Source organism: Podarcis melisellensis, assembly GCF_964234715.1.
Source record: "Podarcis melisellensis genome assembly, chromosome: 1".
Taxonomy (NCBI): Eukaryota; Metazoa; Chordata; class Lepidosauria; order Squamata; family Lacertidae; genus Podarcis; species Podarcis melisellensis.
The window spans coordinates 14,955,903-14,983,543 of NC_138528.1; the positions used below are offsets into that span (position 1 = coordinate 14,955,903).

A 27,641-nucleotide genomic window follows, 5' to 3' on the forward strand; every position below is an offset into this window, starting at 1 on the left:
AGAGATCACAGCTTCTATACTACAGCACCATTTGTGGGTCCAAATGCCTCTCTACCGTTAAAAAAACAACAACACTTTTTAAAGTTCCTGCTATACAGAAGTTGAAAAGCAATGGCAACTTTTAGCAATGAACTATTTTAGTGAAAAGCAACACTCACCTGTATCATAATCATTGGGACTTGGTTTTTACAGTATTTACACGTTGTTTCCCGATATTTACAGGTCTTCTCTACGTGGTCTGGCAAGTCTCTTCGCAGTATTTTCTCCTTACAATCAGCCCGAGGGCATGGAAGCTCTTCAAACAGACAGTCATTTCTCAGGTGGTTCTGAAGCAAACATGTACCAGGCGGTCATGTACACTTTTGGGTTTCACATTTTCTCACTTTAGCCATTAACAGGTGAATCTTACCAAGTTAATTTAAAGAGAGATAGCACCACTCTTTCTCAAAATCAACCCTTTCCCTCGTTTCAGATTAAGTGCAAATATACTGTATTTTTCGCTCTATAAGACGCACCTAGTTTTTGGAGGAGGAAAACAAGAAAAAACATATTCTGAATCTCAGAAGCCAGAATAGCAAAAGGGATTGCTGTTCAGTGAAAGCAGTGATCCCTCGTGCTGTTCTGGCTTCTGGGATAGCCGCGCAGCCTGCATTTGCTCCATAAGACGCACACACATTTCCCCTTACTTTTTAGGAGGGAAATGTGCATCTTATAGAGCGAAAAATACGGTAACTAACCAGCACAAAGCTGGAAAAATCTCAAGACACCTGGCTACCTACACACCTGCGGTTGCCACCCAGAAAAGCTTTAAATATGACTTTTGAAGAAGTGGTGGTTGATACCTTTGAGGCTAACTCCTAAATCTTACTAAAGTAGCACCTAGAAAAGGTAAGGAGGTTTCCCAGCTTTGTTCAAAAAAGCAAAATATTGGTACCTGACATCTTTCGTGACCACACAAATCCTAACGGCACAGTTCCAAACATCTTGCCTCCTCTACCCACCGTTCCAAAGGCTTCCTTTTCACACACATTTAATGAATTAAATGTCCCACCTTTCCTCCCAAGGGAGCTCAGGATGGTAATCATACAAGCGATAAAACAATCAAAAAGTCGAAAAAGCAATTCCAATAGATGCAGATGAAAATGTAGGTTCTGCCAACGATGCTTGGATAACCAGCGCCTTTACTCACATTGCATTAGGAGCTGGTTTACAACACCCCCTGCCAGATAGTCACTTTATTCTGGTGCTTTGGTTTTGATCTGACAGGTCACAAACAGTGACTGGAGTGTGACCTGACTGAGGGCTGGACCAGGAGAGAAAAAGTAGGGGGAGTAAGTGTTGGGAAAAGCAAGAGAAAGATGCTTGGTCTGGTTTTTTTTGAGATCTCAAAATCCACCCTTAATGATTTCAAAAGGGAATGATATTCGAGGTTTCGTAGTCTAGAGGTCATTAGCCGCTCTGCATTCCAACATTCATTCCCTCGTTTTGGTTAATAGGGTGGACACGTTTGCACATCACAATAAGCCAAGGTTTCTGGCGTGCCGTAGTTTGCTTTGGATGAACGGCACGCTTGCACATGCTGCCCAATCATTCCCTCCCTGTGCATGAGCCAGGAAGCAAAACAAGCAGCTGCAGTTAAAAACTGGCTTCCCATCACATCCAAACCCAGGACTGTAGTTGGTTCCTCCCTAACAGGCTAGGATCTGCTAAGCCTATTGACTAACCATGGCTTAAGTCAATATCAAACCACGGCTTAAGGTTGAGCAGCAACCCTGCCTTATTAAGGAGAAATAAACGAGATGTAATGGGAAGCCATTCTTAGATGCAACTTCCTTTTTCATTTCTCCCACTTGCACCAGGGGAGGGGTGACGCAGGAGCATCTGGGCAGCTCGTGGGTATTAAAGTGCATAACTGAGCAACCTTGGCTTACCTAAATGTGCGAACGCAGCTGCAGGGGAACTTTAGTTAGTTGACCACAGAACACAGACCACACCATTCTGTAAACTGGGGGGGGGGGGGGGAGTAATTGCAAGATATTCCAACTACTTACAAGCAACTGTCCCAAGGTCAATTGTTCTCTGCAACCTTTGTTTTCATTCCTGCAGAATATCTGAAGGGCAAGAAGCTCCCTCCGACAGCAATTATCTTTAAATATCTAGAATTAAGAGACATTTAACAGATGGTTATAGCAGTGGTCCAAGTCTTCACACTATTGCAGCTCTACTGCATGATTGTAAGTGGCTGACTAAAAGGCCAGCTTTTTAACAGCTATATAAAGACACACAGAGATTCGCATGAAATGAGGAAAATTGTTTTCGGAGCAATTTCTCAAGAACAATATCAGCTAACACCAGTTTTGAGCGCAGGTGCTGCTGTTGTCACCTCGTGCCGACAGGCTATCAATCAGCACAATGAAAACATCCTGATTTCTGCATGCACAGCAAGACAACAGTGCTGCTGTGATGTCCAATGTAGCCTGGGAAAAAGCTCTTTTTTATTTATATCATGTTCTTCTGCTGTGCTATGAATACAGGTCTGAAGGTTGTCTACACTTTTAGAACACTTGTTTCTCTGGTCAGATAATTTGCCTTTTTTTATTAGCAGGCGCACGAGTACAAAAAGCTAGGACACAAGCAGGTTTGCTCTTGGTTTTGTGCAAAGCAACGTGAATGAGGAGCTACAAATTTTTTAGCTGGCACCCCAATGAATCAAAGGGGAGAGCATGATTGGCTATTCCAAATTAAATCAGAAGATTGCTACTGAATATTCTCTGTAGGTAACCTTTCATATCCTCAGCTGGTAGAAATTTATACTTTAAAAAGCCCAGCCATGAAGAAGCCTCTTAGACTGAAGACACTGAACAGCCACAACATCACAAAAACTGGGGAAGAAGGTTCTGAAGTGATCTACGTTATTTGACCGTGTTATTCCTCACCTAACCTTTTGCGGGGATGATGAAGTGGCAGACCACAGACCACATCAGCCCAACTGGCACCCTTCCAAAGGGACTACAATTCCCATCATCCCTGACCAATGGGCCATTGCTGGTTCGGGCTGATGGGAGTCGAACAACATCTGCAGGGCACCAGATTGGGAAGGCTAGACTACATACACCAGTAAACTTGCTTTTATCTTGTATTTTAATCTGTGGACCGCCCTAAGATTTTAGAATGAAGGGTGGTATATAATAAATAAACAAAATCACCCAGACAGTTTTCTAGGCCCCATGGAGCCAAGAGAGCCTGAGTGAAGTCAATGAGCATTCATTCCTTCTGACCAATATGATGCCCACAGGTTGATTGTGGTGTATGCACAGACAAAGTGAGATCACAGGTCACTGATATGGTCCCTTCTACATATGCCTCCAACATAGGTTGGAGTTGAGGCTTGGGCTGATGCGACCTGGAGAGAACCAGTGTCTACCCCATCACAGGTGGCAGAACACACTATACTTCTTGTGGCCCAGCAAACACCCAACTCTCTTTTCCGCAGACCACACAGACCCAAGTTTAGAACATCTGAAGATAGGACAGACGGCCCATGGGAAAGGAAATCGGCTTTATGATGAAACAAAAGCCTACACTGGGTTATAGAAATCCGCCATGAGCAACCAGGGAGGAGAGAAACGCAATAGGACAGTGAAGAGTGTGCACCAATAACGCTCTGTAGCCAAAATGCAACAAGCTCAGCTGCAGTAGCAGCAAAGGAACAGAGAATGAGAGAAGGGATCAGGTGGCCAAACCCATGATGGAGTGAAGAAATATGAAAACAACCACAAAACAACAGTTAAGATTTGTCTTTACTAGGCACTGGAGAAGAGTCAACACTTCTGAGAAGCCTCCAGCTCAACTAGCTTTGGCATGGTGACGCATTATCAATTCCCACCTCCCTTCCCGCCCTCCACTCCAATAAGGAAGTAGGGGGAGTCTTCCTGGATGATGTCGTCAACAACTGCTGACCACTGCTCCATGTGGCAAACCATCTCTCTACAGCTTCTTGAGGAAGAAAATTCCAGACTGGCCTTTGGTTGCTCCTGGGGATGGCAGAATACAAGAGGGATAGCTGCCTTAGTGGATATTTGCTTGAGCAACAGGGCCTACCTGAGCTGTTGCTCACCTTGTGTTTCACCATTTTCCTGCATTATGTTGGGATTCACGTTTATGTGCCTCTATGGGCATTAATTGCCCTTGAGCAGGCACCTTCGATTCTCTGGACCAATGCCCAGTCTGACGTCAATGCTATTGTTATATCCTCCCTAAGTGTCCAACATTTGGCCCAGGTGCTTGTATTAACTTGCTTGGGTATGGTTTTGGAACGTGAGGTGTGCCTTGTGCCACCTACCTCTGATCCCACACTGGTCTTGATCACAGATCATTGACCATAAAGCCTTGATCTTGACACTGATTCATAGACCACCTGGTTTTAAGGATTCAGTCCTGTTGGGTTTTCAAATGACCCAATTCTCACAACAATGCAACGGAGACATGGGACTGGTATCAACAGCCGTCCTTTCTCCTACCCTGCATGTTTCAAATACAACTACTGCAGTCTTGGTGTCCAGCTCCAGTCTGGATACCAGGATTACCTTCGTATGAACAGTCTCAGTATCCTGCTAAAGCTGTAGTACCTAGAGCATTTCTTGGCCGGCTCCAGTTCAAGCCTAAACACCTGGCATCCCTTGGATCTGGAAGTCTCAGTAGCCAAGCACATGCCTTGGTACCTAGAGTGTTTCTCTCAACTGGCAGTCTTGATGTTTGACTTGTATTCTGGTCTTTCGGTTCCTCAGCACCAACTCATGCCTAGTGCTAGTCCCAATATCTAGCCTCTCTCTGTGTCCTGACAGGTTTGAATCCCAGCTCAAGTCTCAGTTATTGGAGTTTTTTAATGCAAAGTTTCTCTGCTTACATTCCAATTTCGGTACCTAACATTTCTCAGCAATGATGGTTTCAGTGGCAAGTCCCATCCTTTGCCCCTGATATACAACTCTATCCTCGGCATCGCGTGTTCTCTGTACAAAGGGCGTTCAAGCTTCAGTATCTCCTGTCTTCTCATTACTGGTCGCTCTAGGACCCGGACTCAGCCTTGGAACCTCGCATCCTCTACATTTTATGGGCTCAATGTGGGCATCTTCTTTGGTACAGATGGCCTTGACACCTACGATGGTGTCCCTGGGTGGGCATGAACCACCAACCTACTTCAAGACCTAGTGGCCACTGGTGGCCTTGACATCTGGCCTATGACTTGGTGCTCATTACAGAGGCAGTCCCAGCCAAAGCCCACTTGGCAACCCTTGGCGTAAAGCACATACAGTTGAAATGCACTCAACAAGATAGGCGCCACGTTTTCTGGGTACATAACTGCTTTTCCCTGAATGATCTGGGTTCCCAACAAGTTCTAGCACAAAGTGTATGCTGTAAGGTGAGAGGAACCTTAAAATGTGGCCCTCCTTGCATCTCCATCTGGTCCTTCGGGGGTCTCACCTGTCACCAGCCCTGCTTAGTGCCTTCCTGGAGTGCTCTTGCCTAACTAAAATGTCAACAAATTTTTTTGCTTGCCATGATGGGAGGCAGGTATGTGTGTCTACAAAACCTCTGGCTTTTGCACAATCGTCAAGAGTTGCATGCAGCTTTAAGTCTGGCCCCACATGCCGCTGGCATCTGGTCCCCAGAAGCCTGTCCATGAGCAAAGGCAGCTCTAGGGGCCAAAATTGCTCCCTACCCCTGCTGTGCAGACTTGCACCAAAAAACCTGTAGCCTTGTAACCTGGCTTCAGTCCTGGAGCGTGCGGCCTTCGCAAGGAGTGTTTGGGTCTGTGATCCATACCACAACATCTAGCCTTCTGCTATGAATGCCTTATTTGCACAGCAGGCTTTCTTCTACTCCTTCTGCGCTGTCTGCATGCTCCTCAGCATCCCTCCGATTTGATTCGCCTTCAAGTGAACTTCATCAGCAGCCCACGTCTCCACAGCCCTTTGTTAGCCTCTATCTGCATGGCTGCACCTCTCTGGGACTGCGGAATGCAGCATTGTTCTCAGAGACCGCATGCTGTTGACTACCTGGCTGTATATATCGTTAAGGCTCGAGTTCCTACCTGCCTGTCATTCATTAGCCTCATCCCAGTAGCAGCAGAGGAGCTGTCCTTACGAATCAAAGCAGATTACACCACGGCTATGTGTCTCCTGATCAGGGACAATGCGCACCAGCACACTTTCTGCATAGGGAGCATCTAACCTTCTAGGGCTTCTGGGACATGCTCTGCGTGTTTTCCTTCAGACAGCTGTCTTCCAAGCACCTGCCCAGCTTGAGTGTCAACGCAGAGCCACTAACTGGTGCAGCAGGACCAGAAGCAGGGTTTTCACGGCAGCCTCAACCATCCCGCCAACTTTTGCCTACTGACAAATCTCCATCAGATGATCGCTGCCAAGCATCACCTGCTGGCTTTGCTACAAGACGAGTCAATACTTGTACTTGAGAGGAATACCTGCTCTTTCATCGCTGGATGCAACTTCATCTACTTTCCCCCAAACTCCACACTAGTAAAATGTGAAGAGACAAGTCATTCTAGTTTTTAACATTGATGCTGCCATGGGGCAACTATCTGCTTCTCTGGTGAATTGACCATGACTCTATAAACCTTCTACAGCTTCCCTTTCTTGCATGGATCCACATCCATGAGGCTCTATTCAACTGCACAAGCAAAACGATTTCCACTTGTGCCAAGGGACTTCCTCCTCTCCCCCCTCCTCTTTCCCCCACAACCCCCAAATCTGCTCCAGAGTGTTGTGGGCACCTCCACAATAGGTTTAGGGGGTGAATGGGGTGAAGAACGTTCTGATGCATGAAGAGAAATCATTGCACTGATGAAACATTCCCCGTAGCACTCTGGGGAATACAACCCATGATCCTCAACGCTACTAGCTCCTACATTCTTGGGGAGAACTGCAGGGGTAGCCAATGTGGTGGGGTTCTCCAGAAGATGTGGGACTACAACTCCCATCATCCTTGGCCATCGTCTCCACTGGCTGGGGCTGATGGTAGTTGCAGTCTAACAGCATCTGGAGGACACCATGTTAGCTACCTGTGGTGTATTGTTTGCAAACTCCCTACTGCAGAACTATCTTGTCATGCTTGCCTTGTTATAACAGAACTTGTGCAAGATAACTACATCTCTATCCGCCTGTTATGGATTGTTGGCTACACGCACCTAGGCTGATTCCTCAGGGATGAACTGCAGTTATGTGTGAATGGCGAGACAGTTCATCATTAGCTGTCTGCTATCAGGAGTCAGAAGATCAGCTATAAGAATCCTGCTCTACCTGCTTTCCTGGGGGTCAGGTGGGCCCTGTTTTTGAAAAGGACAACCCATACAAGAACTGCACTCATGAAAAATTCTGGAGCAAGAGAAAGAAAGCTAGAAATGCATTTACACTGCAGAAAGTAAAGGCCAATTCCTTGTCTGAGATAAGCAAAGCAACCTAGTTTAAGATGCACAATAAGGTGGTTCGTTTTTGGTTTTTTGGGGAGGGGGTGGGGAGATGGAACTATACCTTATCTTTCACTATTGTTTCTTGACATGCTGTACATTTTGGAATTGCAGAGCTAGAAAAGAAAAACAACAACAACAACTGATCTTACACCAAAACTTTGTTTGCATACATGTAGCATTTCATATATGTTGACAATAAATTTAAACAGAGGTCAGTACATTTAAAAGGAAAAAAAAAAGAAAACTAGGCAAAGTTTGGGACCGCACTGGTCACAGAGGTTAAATGACACACATACACACAAAAAGCAGGCAGAATACAAACAATCAAATCAAAATGCACCTTATAAGTTGAATCCAAAACTTTCTCCTGTATGAAAGGGCAAAGGAAACGTTGATCCAACAGAGGCTCCCCACTAGTGAAAGGGAGCAGAGTGGCAATTTCTATTGGTTTCCCCTTTCCACTGCAACCCCCAGCACAAGCACCTATGCTGTTCCAGAAAATAGTCTCCCACGAGAGGTGGTGGACTCTCCTTCCTCGGAGGTTTTTAACCAGAGGTTGGATGGCTGTCCATCATGGATGCTTTAGCTGAGATTCCTGCATTGCAGGTGGTTGGACTAGATGACTCTAGGGGTCCCTTCCAACTCCACAGTTCTATGATTCTACGACCCCCTCAACCCTCTGGGCTGAGCATCTCAGGGGGCTCAGCCTCACATCCCATCCTTCCAGGACAAGGAGAGCTCTGCTCAGCGCAAGTCTGGGCCCAGCCCTGTGATGTTCACAGCACCTTTCCTTCAAGCAGAATTTTATTATTTCCCCTTCCTTTTTGTTTGTTTGTTTTGTTTAATCTGCATGAATCTCCTGGTATTAATCTCCTGGTATGCCCCGCAGAGGACCTTAAGGTCCACAAATGACAACATTTTGGAGGTCGCAGGTTGCAAGGTGGTTAGATTGGTCTCAACTAGGGCCAGGGCCTTTTCAGTACTGGCCCCGACTTGGTGGAACGCTCTGTCACAAGAGACTAGGGCCCTGCGGGACTTGACATTTTCCCCCAGGGCCTGCAAGACAGAGCTGTTCCGCCCGGCCTTTGGTTTGGACTCAGTCTGACCTTTATGTTTCCCTCCCCTTATGGTCTTGATTTATTGGCTACTTTTAAAATGACGCTGCATTTTAAATTGCATTTTAACCTGTATTTTAAATTGGTTTTCTTGTTCACCCCATTATGTTTTTACTGTGATTTTATTGGAGTTAGCTGCCCTGAGCCTGGCTCTGGCCGGGGAGGGCAGGGTATAAATAATTTTATTATTATTATTATTATTATTATTAGCTCAGCGAAGACTCCCAAGAGAGGTTGTGCCAGCTTCTCTTAACCAGGTGCTTCTTGGTCAGGGATGATGGGAGTTGCAGTCCTAAACAACTGGAGGACACCAGGTCGGAGGAGGCTGGGTTACACTATTTAAGGCTATTATGAAAGTTTATGACATTAAATGCCTGGACAGCTCAGTTGATTAGAGCGTGGTGCCGATAGCGCCAAGGCTGCAGGTTCAATCCAGCTGCATATTCCTGCATTGCAAGGGGTCCCCTTCCATCTCTAAAATTCTATATTTTAAAAATGGGAAACCATAACTTTCTTAATGATGTAGCAAGCTTACTGTTCCGGGTCAACTTTTAAAAGCATGGCTATAAACAGTTTTTTTTAAAAAAAAAAAAAACTACTTGCGCCGTAAGACTGTCTACCTGCAACACTGAGCCAAAGCTCTTGCAAAAGAATCATAATGCTATTGCAATGCTCCATTCACAATCACTTGTCGGCTTTGATGCAACAAGAAGATTACCTTAAGAGCATAAGAGAGTGAAAGCTTCCTTTCTTACTGACAGCAACAATGCTGGGAGATAAGGTTGCTTCACAGCTGATGCCTTCAGACACACTGTGTGCACACACAGTTCTTCATGAGTGGCGGGGGGTCCACTCCCGTAGAGCTCACTATGCCCCCCTGACAGCTGGACATGCACAGTGGTAGCACAGCGATAAAGTTGGGGGGGTAAACCTTCCTAAGGGCACCTGCTGGCATCTCCCAAAGAGGTCCAACATCTCTGCTCTTCTCCAAAGCTCCAGTGCATAATCTGTATGTGTGCTAAAGTTTCAGCCCAGATTGTCTGCCGCTCAATGGATGAGTAGGATGCTAGCAATTCAGTTGTGCAAAATGCAGCGGCAATTGCTGTTCTAGACGGTGCCCTTGCATCACCTATATTAGCTACTTCAATTGTAGCCCTTGATTACTCTAGTCAATTTAATCCTCATCTTTTAAATGCTGTCATGCTAACAGCAACACACTTCCTAACGTCTTAGTAGGCCCACAAGCTTAACATGAGTTAACAGAGTGATGCAGCAGCAAAAAGAAAAGAAAGCTAATGCTATTCTAAAGGTAAAGGGACCCCTGACCATTAGGTCCAGTCGTGACCGACTCTGGGGTTGCGGTGCTCATCTCACTTTATTGGCCGAGGGAGTTGGCGTACAGCTTCCGGGTCATGTGGCCAGCATGACTAAGCCACTTCTGGAGAACCAGAGCAGCGTACAGAAACGCCGTTTACCTTTCCGCCGGAGCGGTACCTATTTATCTACTTGCACTTTGACGTGCTTTCAAACTGCTAGGTGGGCAGGAGCAGGGACCGAGCAACGGGAGCTCACCCTGTCGCAGGGATTCGAACTGCCGGCCTTCTGATCGGCAAGTCCTAGGCTCTGTGGTTTAACCCACAGCGCCACCTGCTATTCTAGGCTACATCAACAGAAGTACAGTGTTCAGATCAAGGGAATAGTCCCACTCTGTTCTGACCTGGTCAGACCACACCTGGTGTCCAGTTTTGACAAGTTGGAGCGTGTGCAGAGGAGGGCTACCAAGATGATCAAGGGTCTGGAAACCAAGCCTTATGAAGAGCGGTTGAAGGAGGTGGGTATGTTTAACCTGGGTAAGTGGAGACTTAAGATGAGATGTGATAGCCATTTCCAAATAGCTAAAGGGCTGTCAAATGGAAGATGGAGCAAACTAGTTTTCTCCTGCTCTGGAGGATGGGACCCGAACCAATGAACCAAGTTACAAGAAAGCAAATTCCAACTAAACATCAGGAAGTACTTTCAGATGGTAAGAGCTCTTAAGACAGCAGAACGGACTCCTTCGGAAGGTGGTGGGTTCTCCTTCCTTGGAGGTTTCTAAGCAGAGGTTGGATGGCCATCTGTCATGGATGCTTTAGTTGAGATTCCTGTGTTGGACTAGATGACCCTCAGGGTCCCTTGTACGGTTCTACGATCTCCACTGACTCTCTTCATTTCTTTCCTCTCTAATTTTCCGTCCCTTTGAGATGAGGATAATGCAGGAAACTTGTGTTCTGCATTAGAACAAATACCATTCATCTGATACTGTGCTATTGTCTCCTAGTCCTTATTGAATGCACTCAAGCATTCTGTTTGCTCTTTTAAACTACTGCTGCATACTGAGCAGTAATCTTCACTGGGCTGTCTTCAGTGGTTCTTGTCTCTCTATCCTCAGATGACCCAGAGAGAGAGAGAGTGCTAAAGGCTCCACGGCATAATCGTTATATTCTAACAAGTACACGAGAACCGAGAATGGAATTGCTTTCCACCCACAGCTCCAAACCCAATGCGGTGGCACGCTCTCCATTCATTTTAACAGTCGGGAGTTGGAGATGGAAGCGGAGCCCACACAATCACTGCAAACAATGATTCTAGAAGAATTATACAGAAAGGGGTAATGGTATGCAAACAACAATGCACGAGGAGCGAAACACCACAAAGCCATTTACTCTTTGCAGCTTTCAGGTTATTTGAAATTCATATTATTATTTCATTCACACACACACACACACACTTTCAGAAGGCCATTTGCTTGGTACAGCACAGAAAACACAATTAACATTCAATCACATATCTAAACATCTTAGGGAAGTAGATGCCCACCAACTTAGCATTTTGGATCACAAGTCTCATTCTTCCCAAGTTGATTTCACCATAACAGGAACCTCCCCCCCCCCCCATCTTTCACTTTACCTCATCTAATTGTTATTAATTATTTTGCCTCCCTCTTATCAGCTGTTAACAGCGTGAGATGACAGCATTCTACTACGGAAATTGTGTGTGTGTGTGTGTGTGTGTGTGTGTGTAAAGGGACCCCTGACCATTAAGTCCAGTCACTAACGACTCTCGGGTTGCGGCACTCATCTCGCTTTACTGGCCGAGGGAGCCGGCGTACAGCTTCCGGGTCATGTGGCCAGCATGACTAAGCCGCTTCTGGTGAACCAGAGTAGCGAACGGAAATGCTGTTTACCTTCCCGCCGGAGCGGTACCTATTTATCCACTTGCACTTTGATGTGCTTTCGAACTGCTAGGTTGGCAGGAGCAGGAACTGAACAGTGGGAGCTCACCCCGTTGCGGGGATTCGAACCACTGACCTTCTGATCGGCAAGCCCCAGGCTCTGTGGTTTAGACCACAGTGCCACACACCCAATATACACAAACAACTTTCATCTCTAATATATCCTGCATTGAAGGGATTGGACTGGATGGGCCTTTGAGTTCCCTTCCAGACCTATGATTCCATTATACATATATCCAGGAAGAAATAACTAGACTTTATCCTATATTTGCAATAAAACAGCACTTTTGTAGGACTCAGTAAGATTTGTTTCTGATGCCTGTATATTTAGTGATGGATCAAGAAGGACAAGAAACCTAGGTGCTGCGCAATGAGCTTAACAGCAGTAGCGAGCAATTAACAACTGCCTAAAACAATATTGCAGCCCATCATTCCAAAAGCTCAGAGCCACTAGGAAGGCCCTAGGGCTTGGTGACTTCTTCACTTCCCTGTTGTCTTCTACAGCTATATCATTGTTGACGTGGATGTTTCATATCTATCCGGCAAAATACGAAAATGTCAACTCCTTCGTTTCTCTGGACTATTTCTGAACCGGCAAATAATTTATGCTAATGTTATCAGCATCAACTTACAAGAGATGCAGTTTAAAATTAGCTACTCTCTCAGGTGTTTCAAAACTCTTTCTTTGGTCTCTGGGGAAAATATAATCCCATTCTTTCCAACTATCTGTCTGTCATAAAACCACAGAATTGTAGTGTTGGAAGGGACTGTGGGAGTCATCTAGTCCAAATCCCCTTGCAATGCAGGATTTTTTTGCCTAATGTGAGACTTGAACCCACAGCCCTGTAATTAAGAGTCTCATGGTCTAGCATGGTCTGACCTATCCAGTCTGTCTTCACTCTCAGTGACATGTATCAAGCACTAACTAAGGAGCAAAGGAGTTTTGGTTGGCCTTCCATGGTCAACCAAAATGTATGGTTCCCCTAAGTGAGGTGGGGGGCAGAATCTCATACCTGGTGTCACATGGAGCACTATTTTCTGGAATGCCTGTGAAGTCCAGAGTGAGGTCACAGGGGAGCCCACCTTGACCCAATTAAAAAATGACTGGTGAGCTCATTTGTGGATTGCTAGATATGAAACTAGTCCAGGTGTTTGCTCTTTACTTTATGCATATATATATTCAACATGCAAAGTTACTTCATGCCTAGAACTTGACCATGAAAGGATTTAGGTTAGAAAGCCAGCACTTTGCCTTCAGTACTGTTTTACCCCATTGAAACAATACCAAGAAACACTAACCTTAGCAAAGCATTCATACAGGTCTCACAGTACCGATGCCCACATTCTGTCTGCTTTGGATTGCACAGTATGAGGTGGCACTTTTCGCATTTGTACTTGTCCTCCACTGCGTTCACAAATTTCTCTTTGTAGCCACCTTGTTCGGGCACATAAATGGATGGCACTGGGCTGCGGTCGGGATTTGCCTTTTGGACCAGTTCCACTGACACCGGGGGATCTGCTTTCTTGCTTGCGTCCATGTTGCAGTTGATAAATATTACTAAAAGAAAAAACATATCCACACATGCATGAAGAGAGAGTCTTGTACCCACACAATTCAGATGAGAAACAAGTGCGTATTTCATGCAAACATTTGTCTAACGTTCCTCCAACACCATGAGCATTGGAACATATTGAGTATACAGAAATACGCAAAAGCACTTCCCTCTCCTTCCTTTGAAGAGAAAGTACACACATGCAGATTCCCTACTCAAGAGCTGCAGCAGCAAGTGGTGATTTGCATGCATGGAAAAACAGCTTCAGACAAAATTCCCATATCATCTATCGCCTCAAACACAATGCTTCTCCAATGAGGTTGTTCCAGCATTCAGTTGCAAACGACCAAATGAAAAGTCACCAACTTGTGTCTTTGGTGGGGATCCTGCAGCCCTGATTAGGTCCATCAGACCGCTTACCTGAAGCCACAGTCACCTGCCCTACACCTGACATCAGGTATTATGTTAAGGTGTGGTGCAGATAAAGACGCAGCTCCCTGCCGAAAGGAAGGTTTGAAGGCAACTGCAAAGCCATTCCTTTTATTCCAAACTACGCTGGCCAAAGAAATGCATCACCTGACCTCAAGGTGATGCAAAGGTACAGACAGGTGGATGGCCAGGATGAAGCCCACCAACCAGATCCTGTGCCTCCACTCCACCCGAACTTACACTGAAGATGTTGGAATTTGATATAGTTGCCTAGTCTGAAAGTAGTAAGAACCGATTAATATACTTATTTTATCTAAAATATTTATACGCCACCCTTAGAAGCAGACTCGTTCAAGGTGGCTTCCAAAAAAAATGCCAATTAACAATACAGGCGCAATAAAATATTAACAGGTCAGCGATTAATACGACTTAGGCCTCCAATTTTTGAATTATGGTGCTGGAGGAGACTCTTGAAAGTCCCATGGACTGCAAGAAGATCAAACCTATCCATTCTGAAGGAAATCAGCCCTGATTGCTGACTGGAAGGACAGATCGTGAAGCTGAGGCTCCAATACTTTGACCACCTCATGAGAAGAGAAAACTCCCTGGAAAAGACCTTGATGTTGGGAAAGATGGAGGGCACAAGGAGAAGGGGACGACTAAACAACAACAGACCTCAGATATTTGAACGGACAGCTCCTTCCCTACAAACCCTCTCAGGTTGTAAGGTCAACAGAGGGGGTCTTCTGGGTAGTCCCATATCCCTCAGAAGTTCAGGAAGGGTGGCCATGAAGAGGGCATTACCTGTTGCAGCCCCTGAGTTTTAGAATTCTCTTCCCATAGAGGTGTGTCTTGACATATTCAACTTTTGGCAAATGCTGAAGAGGCACCTCTTTGACTACCCGAGATGTGTGTGTCCTCAGGGCCCATCCTATTCCTGTGTCTGTACTGCATTTCAACCGTATTTATAATTCAGAATTTTAAACTCCTGTCATATGCCCCAGGACCTGCTGGCGAAGGGCAGGTAATAATCATCAGCATCATCCCAAAACTACTAAAATATGACCAAAAAAACCCCCAACGATAGCCAAAACCCTAAACTAAAACACCTTCTGTGGAAAGCCAGAGAGGAAAGATGGGTTCTCCGACATTTTCAAAAGGCCTAGAGTGCTGGGTCTGCTGGGGCCCAATTGGCAAGACCCTCAATGAAGCTGGCAACACTAAAAACCACAAGGAGTAGCCAATATTCTCCTTAAGCTCATTCACAGCCCCAAAGAGTTAGGGTCATTGCGAAGACAGCAAAGAACAATAGAAGCAGTAGGCTATCTACTCTGCAGCCTCCATTGCCTCTAGCCGTATTCTGCCCAAGAATACGGTGTTAGGAGACTGAAATATAGTAGCTGTCAACATACTACTGCAGAAACATCTGACCTGGTTACCTGTTGTTTATCTCTCTCCCTGGCCTTCCCCTTCTGTCCCAGTTCCACACTTCAGTCAACTCAGAATGCCTTGCTCTTAGATCAAGGTCGGCCAGTTCCTCAGAGGCAATGTAACGAGATCTTCTTACAACTGACAGCTAGAGGGCATAAATTAAATTTCCTGCCATCGCAGCCTTCCCAACAGTCTGCGCTGTCACCAGAATGCCTTCCCTCCTGACTCCAGCCTACTAAGCATTCCCGGAGGGCGAAGAAAAATCACATTTCGAGCCGAGAAGGGTAAAAGAACCAACGTACATCTCCACTGCACCTCAATGGCTACAACCTTCTTGGAGCCATTTATATTCCCTCTGTTTAAATTATTGTGAGCCGCTCTTGACGCTAGTCCCTAGACATAACTTAGCATGCCCTTGGTGTTAAGCAATGAACAGTAGCAAACAGTTACACACTGCAAAAAATCAAAGCTTATATTAAAAGCCGTTATAGAATTCCCTTCCCCTCATGCCAAATCCGAGGGTGCACGGCCATTTTGTTTCCCAAGACGTTTAATGCTTGCTAACTTATTTTAATCAGGGCTTTGGCTATGTTAACTGCTTCCCAAAGAGGCTGCTGCTGCTGCTGACTTGAATAGCTACTTTTTCTCGCTTCTTTTAATTTTTTTAAAATTAATATTACCGCTTCTTTTTAATTCGTTTGCAAATTCAAAGGAAAAAGGAGAGGGAAGAGAACTTTTTTTAAAAAAATAATAAACATAGTATTGTTATTACTTTTGTGTATTTTCATTTGAAAAAAATTATTAAAAAATAATTGGTTTTTAAAGAAATTACAAAGACTTCACAGAATGTAAAATGTTATGGGAACTTTAAACAAAAAGGCAGGATAGAAACTATGCAAAATAAATAAATATAGGTGATAGATTATGGAAACAAACAGCAAACTCTCCATTAGAGAAGCAGGCTTTCTACACCAAATGGAAGTACTCACTATCTATCCAGATATACTCTCTTCAAATCCTCTGCTCTCTCATTCTTAAAGGTAAAGGAGCCCTGACAGTTAAGTCCAGTCGCAAAAGGCTCTGGGGTTGTGGCGCTCATCTCGCTTTACTGGCCGAGGGATCCGACGTTTGTCCGCAGACAGTTTTTCCGGGTCATGTGGCCAGCATGACTAAGCCGCTTCTGGCGAAACCAGAGCAGCGCACGGAAATGCCGTTTACCTTCCCGCCGGAGCAGTACCTATTTATCTACTTGCACTTTGACGTGCTTTTGAACTGCTAGGTTGGCAGGAGCTGGGACTGAGCAATGGGAGCTCACCCTGTCACAGGGATTCGAACCACCAACCTTCTGATCAGCAAGCCCTAGGCTCAGTGGTTTAGACCACAGCGCCACATTTTGCTAATGCTTGTTCAGTCAATATACACCCAAACCCATTTCTGGTAATATAAGAATCCATCAATATCCCATTCATACAGAAGCTTCCCATGCTTTGCTTGGGTTGCCTTTCAATGGCTAACCTTGTTTAAGATTAGTTTTTTTCATCGAATGTGTTTAAATCAGGACTACTCTGCTAGAAGAAGAAGAAGAGTTTAGATTTGATATCCCGCCTTTCACTCCCCTTTAGGAGTCTCAAAGCGGCCAACATTCTCCTTTCCCTTCGTCCCCCACAACAAACACTCTGTGAGGTGAGTGGGGCTGAGAGACTTCAGAGAAGTGTGACTGGCCCAAGGTCACCCAGCAGCTGCATGTGGAGGAGCGGAGACGCGAACCCGGTTCCCCAGATTATGAGACTACCGCTCTTAACCACTACACCACACTGGCTCTCTAGAGAATTAAAAGCAAATGAAACTGGGTTGTTACACAGTGCTTGGATTAAATACTACATCTGCCTCATGCAGAATTCATGTGGCATTTGAAGTGTGGGTATTTCTGCAGAAAACGGGAGAAAACCCAAGCACTGGTCACTGAGAAGGCAACTGTGATCCGCCGCACGTTCAGCTTATGTCACTCTTTGCCTCTGAGGCTCCTGATTCGGCGGTATCTGTTTTTTGGTGGGGCAATTTCATTTTAACACAAGTGCACCCCCCAGACAATTGCTCATTTGAGTTGAATCCGATTAATAGTCGTATGTTGCCTTAGAGCCAGGGCGGAGAAACAGATCCGATCACAGGGCCGGATCCTTATTTCCTCAAACTCTGACAAACCCCTGACTGACACCTGTCAAAAGTTCAGAGGAGGAGGGGTTACAGCAACCTCCTTCCGAGATGCTCCCTGCAATTGCCCACTGGCTGATCGCAACTTGGAAGTCAATGGAGACAGGGAAAAGCTTATTGAAAAAGGAATATTTTCTCCTCTGCTGAGAAAGTGGTTTGTATTTAATGGACTTCCTCCAGTGCCTGGAATACAAACTCCTTCCTCTGGGAAGAAAGAAAAAGATGCTGTTTTCCTTTTCTTTCCAAAGGTTGCAGTTTGTATTCAAAGCTCTGAAGGAAGCACCATGAATGCAAGTCGCTTCCTCCAGCCCCCGCTATGCTAGGGAGTTTCCAGAGGATTAGAGCAGTTTATCCCAGCTGATTTGGGCAGCTTTGGCTGTGCAGGTCTCTCTTAAAGCTCTGACAATCAGCAAGGCTCTTCAAGGAGCCTTGCAAAGAGGCGTGCAGACTTTCTAGCCCAGCCACGATTTTACCTGTTCCACACCTGACCTCACATAGGGCATCAGGTGTAAGGCTTGTGGCCATGTTTCCCTGGTGGGCCAAATGGGCAGGACAGGCCAGCAGGCCAAAGGTACCGCACTCCTGTCTTACAAGTTAACAGGCAGTGTATAACTTACATTTCAAAGAAAATAAAATTATTTATTTCTAGTCCCTTTTTATGGAAGAAAGGAGTATTATTATTTATTAGATTTGTATACTGCCCAATGCACGCAGGTCTCAGGGCAGTTCACAGCATAAAACCGCAATATACAGTGGTACCTTGGGTTACATACGCTTCAGGTTACATACGCTTCAGGTTACGGACTCTGCTAACCCAGAAATAGTGCTTCAGGTTCAGAACTTTGCTTCAGGATGAGAACAGAAATCGTGCTCCCGCAGCACGGCAGCAGCAGGAGTCCCCATTAGTGGTGCTTTAGGTTAAGAACATTTTCAGGTTAAGTACGGACCTCCAGAACGAATTAAGTACTTAACCAGAGGTACCACTGTAGAAGCATAAAATATGTGGTAAAAAATAAAAACAAGAACAACCCAATACAGTCATACCTCATGTTACATTTGCTTCATGTTACGTTCTTTCAGGTTACGTTCCGTGGTGACCCGGAAGTACCAGAAAGGGCTACTTCCGGGTTCCGCTGCTCGCCCATGCACACAAAATGACATCACACACATGCGCAGTAGCGCCGAATCGCAACCCGTGCTTGCGCAAATGCGCCGCTGCGGGTTGCGCTCTTTTCATGTTGCGAATGGGCCTCCAGAACAGATCCCGTTCGCAACCAGAGGTACCACTGTAATTCCTCCATCCTCAGCACATTTTCAAAGGGCATCAGATGTCAATCAGCCAGAGGCCTGGTTCAAGAGGAAAGTTTTTGCCAGGCGCCTAAAATATAATGAAGGTGCCAGGTATGCCTTCCTGGGGAGAGCATTCCACAAATGGGGAGCCACTGCAGAAAATGCCCATTCTCGTGCTGCCACCCTCCAGACCTCTCATGCTTAAATAGCTGTGCTTAAATGAAGCTGCCTCATAATCTGCCCTCTCGATCACCTATCCCATCTATAGCAGGATATTAGCAGACATGAAGCACTTTTACAAAACCAAACCAAAGCAAGAAAACTGGAGAAAGCATATATATTCAGTTTCCTCTAGTCCTCCTCACGACTTCTGCCACCCCTTGGTTTTGCAACATCTACTTGTCTGTAAAAAATAATAATACCCAAAATTTCAAGAAGAACAGTAGACAGGACAAAAGCTGTCCCTCTCCTTCCCATTTTCCACTCCCAACTGCAATCCTTCGAGCTTGCCTTTCATTTAAAAAATAAAATAAAGGAAATTGAGATCAGTAGGAAAGAGATCAGGAACTGTGCATCGTGTATGGTTTGGCCCTGAGAAGAGGTGGGCAGGTCAGCGGCTGATTTAGGGACTCATCAGAAGAGGTTGTTAAGAATTCACCTGAGCAGATGAGATCACCAAGAGAAATAAGCGTGGGCTTAACAAGTTTCTCCACTCCTGAATAAAGCATAAATTGGGGAAGAGAAGGTGACTAGAGAAGGCGATGAAGAAATGGTTTTACAATTTGAGGAGAATTACAGAGAGCGCAGGATGTCAGGGGCAGAAAGAAGACAGCCATTCAATGTTTAATAGACACGCAGCAATCAAAAGAAGAAACAGGAAAATAGCACAGACCCCCCCCCCAAAAAAACCCTCCCAAATAGCAGTATTTTGTCATATGGAACTGAACAACTTGATACAAAAAGGAAAGTGGTAAAACACTGCTATTTGGAATAGTTTTTTGCTGCTATATTTTTTATAAGTGTCTATTCACAGAGGCTCAGAACCAAATTCAGAAAGAGCAGCCTACGAGGGCTTTCTGTAAGCTTTAGGCAGCTTGATTGTCAGCTGGCAAATCATGTTTCCTATGAACTCAAGACATGGCTCCTCAGGGTTCCATTTTATGAAACAGCATATATTGGCTATCGATTTCCAGAAAACAGCCAGAAAAAATGCACCAGTAAGCTATATCTCAGCAGGAAGTAGTGCTGACATACTAAAGACTTTGACAGGAGGCAGAAAAGTAATGCAAGGTGCCCAGGAGGAAGAGAACTTCACCCAGGTGCCACCCTGGATTCTTGGGTGCGATGGGAACATAAGGGTGAGATTGTCCACAAAATTCGGAACCAACTAAAAATATGAATAAACAATTCAGTATAATTTGAACACTACACTTACAAAAAAATTAATCCAGAAAATGAAAAATTTGCACTCATATTGGTCCGTAGTATGGAAGTGAAAGTTGGACCATAAAGAAGGCTGATCGCCAAAGAATTGATGCTTTTGAATTATGGTGCTGGAGGAGACTTGAGAGTCCCATGGACTGCAAGAAGATCAAACCTCTCCATTCTGAAGGAAATCAACCCTGAGTGCTCACTAGAAGGACAGATCCTGAATTTGAGGCTCCAATACTTTGGCCACCTCATGAGAAGAGAAGACTCCCTGGAAAAGACCCTGATGTTGGGAAAGATGGAGGGCACAGGGAGAAGGGGAAGACAGAGGAAGATATGGTTGGACAGTGTTCTCGAAGCTACCAGCATGAGTTTGATCAAACTGCGGGAGGCAGTGGAAGACAGGAGTGCCTGGCGTGCTCTGGTCCATAGAGTCACGGAGAGTCAGACACGACTAAACAGCTAAACAACAGCAGTATGTCGCTATACCACCAATATTCTTGTTTCCCTACACAAAATTTATCCATTAAATTTGTATACCACCATTTCTCCCCAAAAGGAGCCCAACAACTTACCTGTATAATGGCAGACAAAAGGGGCAAGGACATCTACGTTCGAACAGAGAAGAAAAGGCAACAAAAAATGAACTGTGAATCCGTTTCCCAGTTGATACCGTCAAATGTTGACTCCTGTAACTTAAGAGACAGAAGAAAACGCAATTTAAGTCCAAGTGCAAAATTGAGATTGCATTTAAAATCACAAAAACTTCTGGAAAGTAGGGATAGAAGGACCTTGTGAAATTTGGTTGTCTTAATTTCTCATTTTTCCACGCTTAAAAATCCAGTTTCCCACATTTCCATAGCAATCAGCATTTTATTTTTTAAAATCCCCATGAAAACTGCATACACATTTTTAACTAAGGCACGTGTTTTTGCAAGCAATTTCCCCAGAGCTTCAAAAGGGCAGGCAAGGCGGCGAGGAGCAAAATGTGCCCCCTAACAAATGCGCCTGGGGCCACCAAGCCTCTGGCCCTCCCCACACAATGTCATTGCATAGATTTATTGATGACAAACATCCTAGCAGAACATAAAAGGACAATGTCTTGCAAAAACGAAACAACAACAAAAAACCCCTGATACTTTTCAATCAGATGCCCAAGCATACTTTGTACTTGGCAAGCAGGAGAACAGATTTTTATTGATCACAAGCAGTGCTACTTCCAGCACAGTTACAGATCTCGATCAAGACTGATAGGTTTAGGTGGGTGCTTTATGAATGTCGTTTAGGAAAGCAGGTCACAGGACCAATGAATCATGTAGCCTTGCAGCTTTGCATATCTGGCTCACATTATCCTTCGTGGAGCCCCATGACGAAGACATGCCCGGGCATCCTGAAACACAACGGCAAAATCGACACCTCCTAGTTATAAAACAGAAGCAGCAGCTACACCTTACGCAGGAAGAACCAAGAGTTCAAAAGGTCTCACTTGTGAATAACATATTCACGATCTCACCTCCCTTTTCCCCCCACGTTCTGTCAGAATTGCTTTTCTGAGAGGGGAAGAATTTGAATTGTCACAAGAAATGCATCTTCCGTGCTCCACTCTAATGTATGTGAGTAAATCGGGATAGCAGCAGTGCCAGATTTGCATATAAGCTAAACAAGCTATAGCTTAGGGCCTCACTCTCTTGGGCGGACCCAAAAAACTTAAAGGGGATAAAACCCTGGATGTACATTTCCAAAATATAAGATAAAAAACAAATAAAATAAAACCTACGTACAGCAACAGTGTTTTGTGTTGTGTATGCTCCTATGATGTAAGTCATGGGCCCCGCCTGCTAGCCTGCTCCCTAAAATATCACTGCTTTGCTCTTTTCTATATATAGGGTGCCTACATTCTGCATGTGCAAATGGCTTTAGATACCTATTAGGTCCATAAGTTACCATATAGCATATATTCAACACAAAAAACAGCAGCAATTTGTTGTTGACAAAGGACACCTGGACATATAAAGGGCCCCATTTACCTTCAGTAGCTTAGGGCCTCATCAAACCTAAATCCGGCCCTGGCTAGCATTTGCAATGTTGCAAGCCTAATCGAAAGGACATTGTTATGTTTGCGGGTGCACGAACACACCTCTGCTTGCCCAGGTAAGGATCCAGCCTTTGCCAGCTTTCAACTGAAATGCAGGTTTAAAAGCCTAAGCTTTCTCAACAAGTCTTGTTTGAATGCTTTCAAAACATCTTGGAGGGCGCGAACAAACCACTCTCCACTTTCCCATCTCTTCCTGCTACGAGGTCCCAGAAAACTATCTTTGGGGCAGAGAAGAGATGGGTAGGGCAGGTTAGAGAGCAGCAGTGAGCACTCCCCAAAACCCTAGCGAAGTGGCATTTCCTGCAAGGAATGGGACCCTCGGTCCCAGAAACCCCAACAGAAATGACTTAATAACATAGGCTTTGCACCAGGGATTCTAAATGACCTTTGAAGGATACATCAAACAAAAAAATGCATTTTTTGTAGCAGACAGTGCCAAGAGCAAAACAATACTGTAGGTTTCTGTGTGTGTTTAATGACTACTTCTGAAAGACGCTTAAATCGTGTTACGGGGAAAAACTGGGCTGCCTCCTTGTACTTAGTCCTGCAATAAGTTTCTCTAGTGCTGCAGGTACAGTGGTGACTTTCTAGTAAGTATAAATTGCCCAGCTTGAAATCCTTGCCTTCAACATTTTAGGTTATAGTTCATTCCAAGGGATGCAGTAATGTTTCTACCCAGCCTTCCCAGCAAGATGCCTTTCAATATTTTGGCTGCAAAGAACAAAGCTTTTCGACTGAAAAGAGTACGTTCTAGCGAGCAAAACATCTGAAATGTTTCAAAGAGAACCTTGATCCCTTCCACTGGTTTAGACTAAACTTGCAGTACTACTATTGAAAAGTGTACTTTAAAACAAATATATATCAGTGACAGCAGCACAGCGGAGATAGCACACGTATATTTCCACTTGCTCTGACAAGAAGAGGTATTTATTTCACTTAACCTAGACCTGGAAGGCCTTTACCATAGTTTGCTTAAATGTGGCCTAGAAGCAGTAAGAGTACCTGTGATTGATTGGGTCTTAGTAAACCCTAGACAGAATCATAGAAGGGTCAGCTAGTCCCACCCCCTGCAATGCAGGAATATATGATCAGCTGCTTCTGCTGCTGAACGGAAAGCTACATTCCCATTCACTGCATATTTCCTTTAAAAAAATAAATTCAGGGAGTATATATCTCAACTGATATTTCTACCCGAAAGAGTCTCCACCCCCATCGTTCGGCCCGGACACTGAGGTCCAGTGCCGAGGGCCTTCTGGTGATTCCCTCGCTGTGAGAAGCCAAGTTACAGGGAACCAGGCAGAGGGCCTTCTTAGTAGTGGCACCCACCCTGTGGAACGTCCCCCCACCAGATGTCAAAGAGATAAACAACTACCAGGCTTTAAGAATACATCTGAAGGCAGCCCTGTTTAGGGAAGCTTTTAATGTTTAACAGACTACTGTATTTTAATATTCTGTTGGAAGCTGCCCATAGTGGCTGGGGAAACCCAGTCAGATGGGCGAGGTATAAATTGTTGTTGTTGTTGTTGTTGTTGTTGTTGTTGTTGTTATACCCAGGAACGTGTGCAGAGGAAGGCAACCAAGATGACCAAGGTCTGGAAACCAAGCCTTATGAGGAATGGTTGAAGGGAATGTTTAGCCTGGAGAGGAGGTGACTGAGAAGAGATATGATGGCCATCTTCAAATACCTTTATGGAAGATGGAGCAGGCTTGTTTTCTCCTGCTCTTGAGGGTAGGACATGAGGCAATGGCTTCGTTACAAGAAAGAAGATTCCCACAAAACATTTGGGGGGAAATTACAGACAGTAAGAGCAGTTCGGAAGCGGAACAGACTGCCCATGAGATGCGGTGGACCCCTGGAGGTTTCTAAGCAGAGGCTAGGTGGTCATTTGTCATGGATGCTATAGCTGAGATTTGTGCATTGCAGGGGGTTGGACAAGATGACCCTTGGGCACCTTCCAACACTATAATTCTATGAAGCCCAACTGAGAAGTATTGTTGCTCTACGAATGCTTCTGCAGAAACGTAAGAACAGCCTGCTGGATCAAGCCAGTGACCCATCTAGTCCAACACCCTGTTCTTACAGTGGTCAACCAGATGCCTGCAGGAAACAAGTGAGCAGAACATGAGCACAAGAGAATTCTCCCCTCCTGTGGTTTCCAGCAACGGGTGTTCAGAAGCATTGCTGCCTCCAACTGGGGTGGTAGAGTATAACCATTGATAGCCCACTCCTCCTCCATGAATTTGTCCAATCCTCTTTTAATGCCATCCAAGTTGGTGGCCATGACTGTCTCCTGGGGAGCACATTTCATAGTATGACTATGACTATGAGGAGGTACTTTCTTTCAACTCCCCTTAATCTTCTGATGTTCAACTTCATTGGATGTCCACAAGTTCTACTGCTATGAGAAAAACCTTTCTCTATTAAATTTTCTTCATGTCATTATAAGTTTTTATAAACTCGTATCATGTTGCTTCTTACTTGCCTTTTCTTTAAACTAAATAGTCCCAAACGCTGCAACCTTTCTTCATCCTCTTGATTATTCTTGATGGCACTTTTCTAAACCTTTTCCAGCTCTACAATATCCTTGCGGAGGTGAGGTGGCCAGAACCTACAGCTTGTGTGCTCCACTCTCCTTTTTCATGAATCAGAGAGAGATTGAAAGGTTCTATTTTCAGTTTCAAACAGACCACAGTTCCCGGTGACCTCCAAGCTCTGTGAACTGTGGTTTGTTTAAACTAGGGTTTAGTGAGAACAAGGCAAGATCTAAATGCAATTTTTACTGACTACGCAGTAAACAAAGTTTGAACAAATGGTGGTTCCCCGACTTCCAAACTCTCTGAACTGTGGTTTGTTTAAACTAGGGTTTAGTGAGAACAAGGCAAGATCTAAATCCCTTTTTACGCCAGTGTGGTGTAGTGGTTAAGAGCGGTAGACTCGTAATCTGGTGAACCGGGTTCGCGTCTCTGCTCCTCCACATGCAGCTGCTGGGTGACCTTGGGCTAGTCACACTTCTCTGAAGTCTCTCAGCCTCACTCACCTCACAGAGTGTTTGTTGTGGGGGAGGAAAGGAAAGGAGAATGTTAGCCGCTTTGAGACTCCTTCGGGTAGTGATAAAGTGGGATATCAAATCCAAACTACTCTTCTTCTTCTTCTTCTTCTTTTTACTGACTTTTCAATAAACATAGTTTAAACAAATGATGGTTCCCAGAGTTCAGACACCACAGGCAACTGTGGTTAGTTCAGAAGTAAAGTGGAACATTTCAGTCTTACCAATGAACTCAATGGGACTTACTACTGAGTAGAGCTGTACAGGATTGTGCTGTAAGGGTTGTCAATCTGAATTTAGAACACCTTTGCATTGTAACACACATAAACCTATGTGTCGCGGGGATCAACAAGGGCCATGTATTGTAGAACAAACCCATCCATTACAGAAAATAATTTAAATGTCAAGGAACAAATCTAATTGACCTTATGAAATTTGCAAAACCCCTGTTCCAGAAAAGAAGAACGTCTTGTCTAGGGACACAAGAGTGACAAATGTAGAAGCCTTTTAAAGGCAGATACAAGAGAAGATTGTCCTCTATTACAGCGTTCTCCAAACATGTGCCCTCAAGAACCACAGCTCTCATCAGCTCCACTCACCATGGCCAAAGCATCTGAAAGGCACCTTGGAAGGCTGCTCTAATACAGCTTTTCTGCCATAACTTCAAAAACTATCTTTCTATACATTACATGATTCTTTATTTCAAACTCACATGGAGGTTATTATAAAGAGTTTCACATAGCACGTTATCGTAGGGGTGGGGTGGGGGAAAGAGCCCTAATTTGCACCTCTGAATGAATTATATAGTTGAATTAATTAATCTATCTTGAAATCTGCATTTCACAGTATATTTCACACTTATCAACTAGCAAAATATTAATCAAAAAGGGAATTTCGTATGAAGGAGTTGTCCCGGCTATTGCTCCTCTCTGTTTAAGTCCCTGTTCACTCTTGGCTTTCAACTTCTATCCCTTTCAAACAATCAAGTATGGTGGTTCCTGCACCTCTTCTTAACATGAAGCGAGTTGGTTGCTAGACATGCAAATAGATTTGAGGTGAAGCAGCAGCCCAGCTATGGAATGCCCTCCCCTCAAAGATATAGGTGGCAACAGAATTAGCTGACGCTGGATTGTAAGCAAAGAGTTCAAGTCTTTGCAGGGGGTTAATGCAATGCAGCCAGTTGTAAACCAATAGACTGCCTGTAGTATTACTCATGGTGTTTACAAAATCTGATGTTTTAACTTTTACACTGCAATGCTCTTTGTGGTTGTAATCCTTTGCGTAGGTTCCATGATGCAACCCACTGTGGGATTGTGTATCAATGAACAGTGGACTAGAAACTGAATTATTAAAATTATTTGCTCCCGATGGCACCAAGGCAGCTATGGCTCCTTTAAGAAGGAGAACACCACGTTCCTCTATGTAGTTTGGGGTGTGTGACCTTTTAGAGGCTCTCTGCCAGATGGAAGGATATGATATATTATCTTCCACTCTCAGTTTTCCCAATGGTACCTCTTCACACATCCAAAAAAGAAGAGAAATAGCAGATTTCGTGAAGTCTTTTGTCTGCTGGCTATGCATTGGTCACCTTTTAAGATGTTGTACCCAAATTTTGCAGAACTGCTCCTGAGATCAAGGAGCAGGTTTTCATCTATGAACACCACTGGGCACCATTTTGAACCAAGATGGCGGACTGAACTTTTCATAACTGCCCTGGTTTTTCGGTGTCTCAGAATTCCTGAGAAATGCCAGGTAACAAGGCTGCTAGTAGTTCATGCGAAGAACAGCAAGAAATGGACAGGTAGGAAATTTCAAGAAAGCCCAATAGAATTGGGTGGCAAATCCACTGACACACGCCCTTCTCCTTCCAGCCCCCAACCTACACGAGCTGTGCCAGTGAACAAGGCTCTAGACATGACAGTAGCTCCACAACCAATCTCCCCTACTCAGGAAGGTCGGATTGCTCTGACCATGTCACCAAGTCAGAAAACTTAAGTTTTATTTATAGAAATCCTTTGCCATCTTCAGATCCAGAAGTCGCTGCTGGCAAACACTAATGGGATAATGGAATCAGTTGCCAACTGGTTTTTGAAGCCAAGGAACTTTAAGATAAAATGCATTAATAGCCGTTTGGCATTTAATAAGGTTTTTTTAAAAAAAGAAAAAGAAATAAATTAAGACATGAAGCCCTACGTAAGCTGCTCTTGCAATATAGTTAGAATCACTGGAGGGTCCACAGGGATTTCTACTGACAGCGATTTGTCTGGTGGTATTACAAGAAGCTG

At 44.6% G+C, this 27,641-nt stretch overlaps 1 protein-coding gene across 4 annotated transcripts in view; it reads right to left on the minus strand.

Annotated features, from left to right (window-relative positions):
* The window catches only part of TRAF3 (TNF receptor associated factor 3), an 83,307-nt gene that overhangs the window by 26,034 nt on the left and 29,632 nt on the right, over positions 1-27,641 (minus strand). For 3 of the 4 annotated variants that reach the window (XM_081912109.1, XM_081912108.1, XM_081912107.1), the window contains 5 exons: positions 20,790-20,909; positions 13,172-13,430; positions 7,548-7,599; positions 2,052-2,156; positions 159-326 (listed from right to left, as the gene is read on the minus strand). In XM_081912109.1, coding sequence (XP_081768235.1) covers positions 159-326; positions 2,052-2,156; positions 7,548-7,599; positions 13,172-13,410 — 564 coding nt within the window. In that variant the 5' untranslated portion in view covers positions 13,411-13,430; positions 20,790-20,909. Of the gene's footprint in view, positions 1-158; positions 327-2,051; positions 2,157-7,547; positions 7,600-13,171; positions 13,431-15,293; positions 15,404-20,789; positions 20,910-27,641 lie in introns of those variants that run through there. The other variant, XM_081912110.1, reaches the window with a different exon arrangement.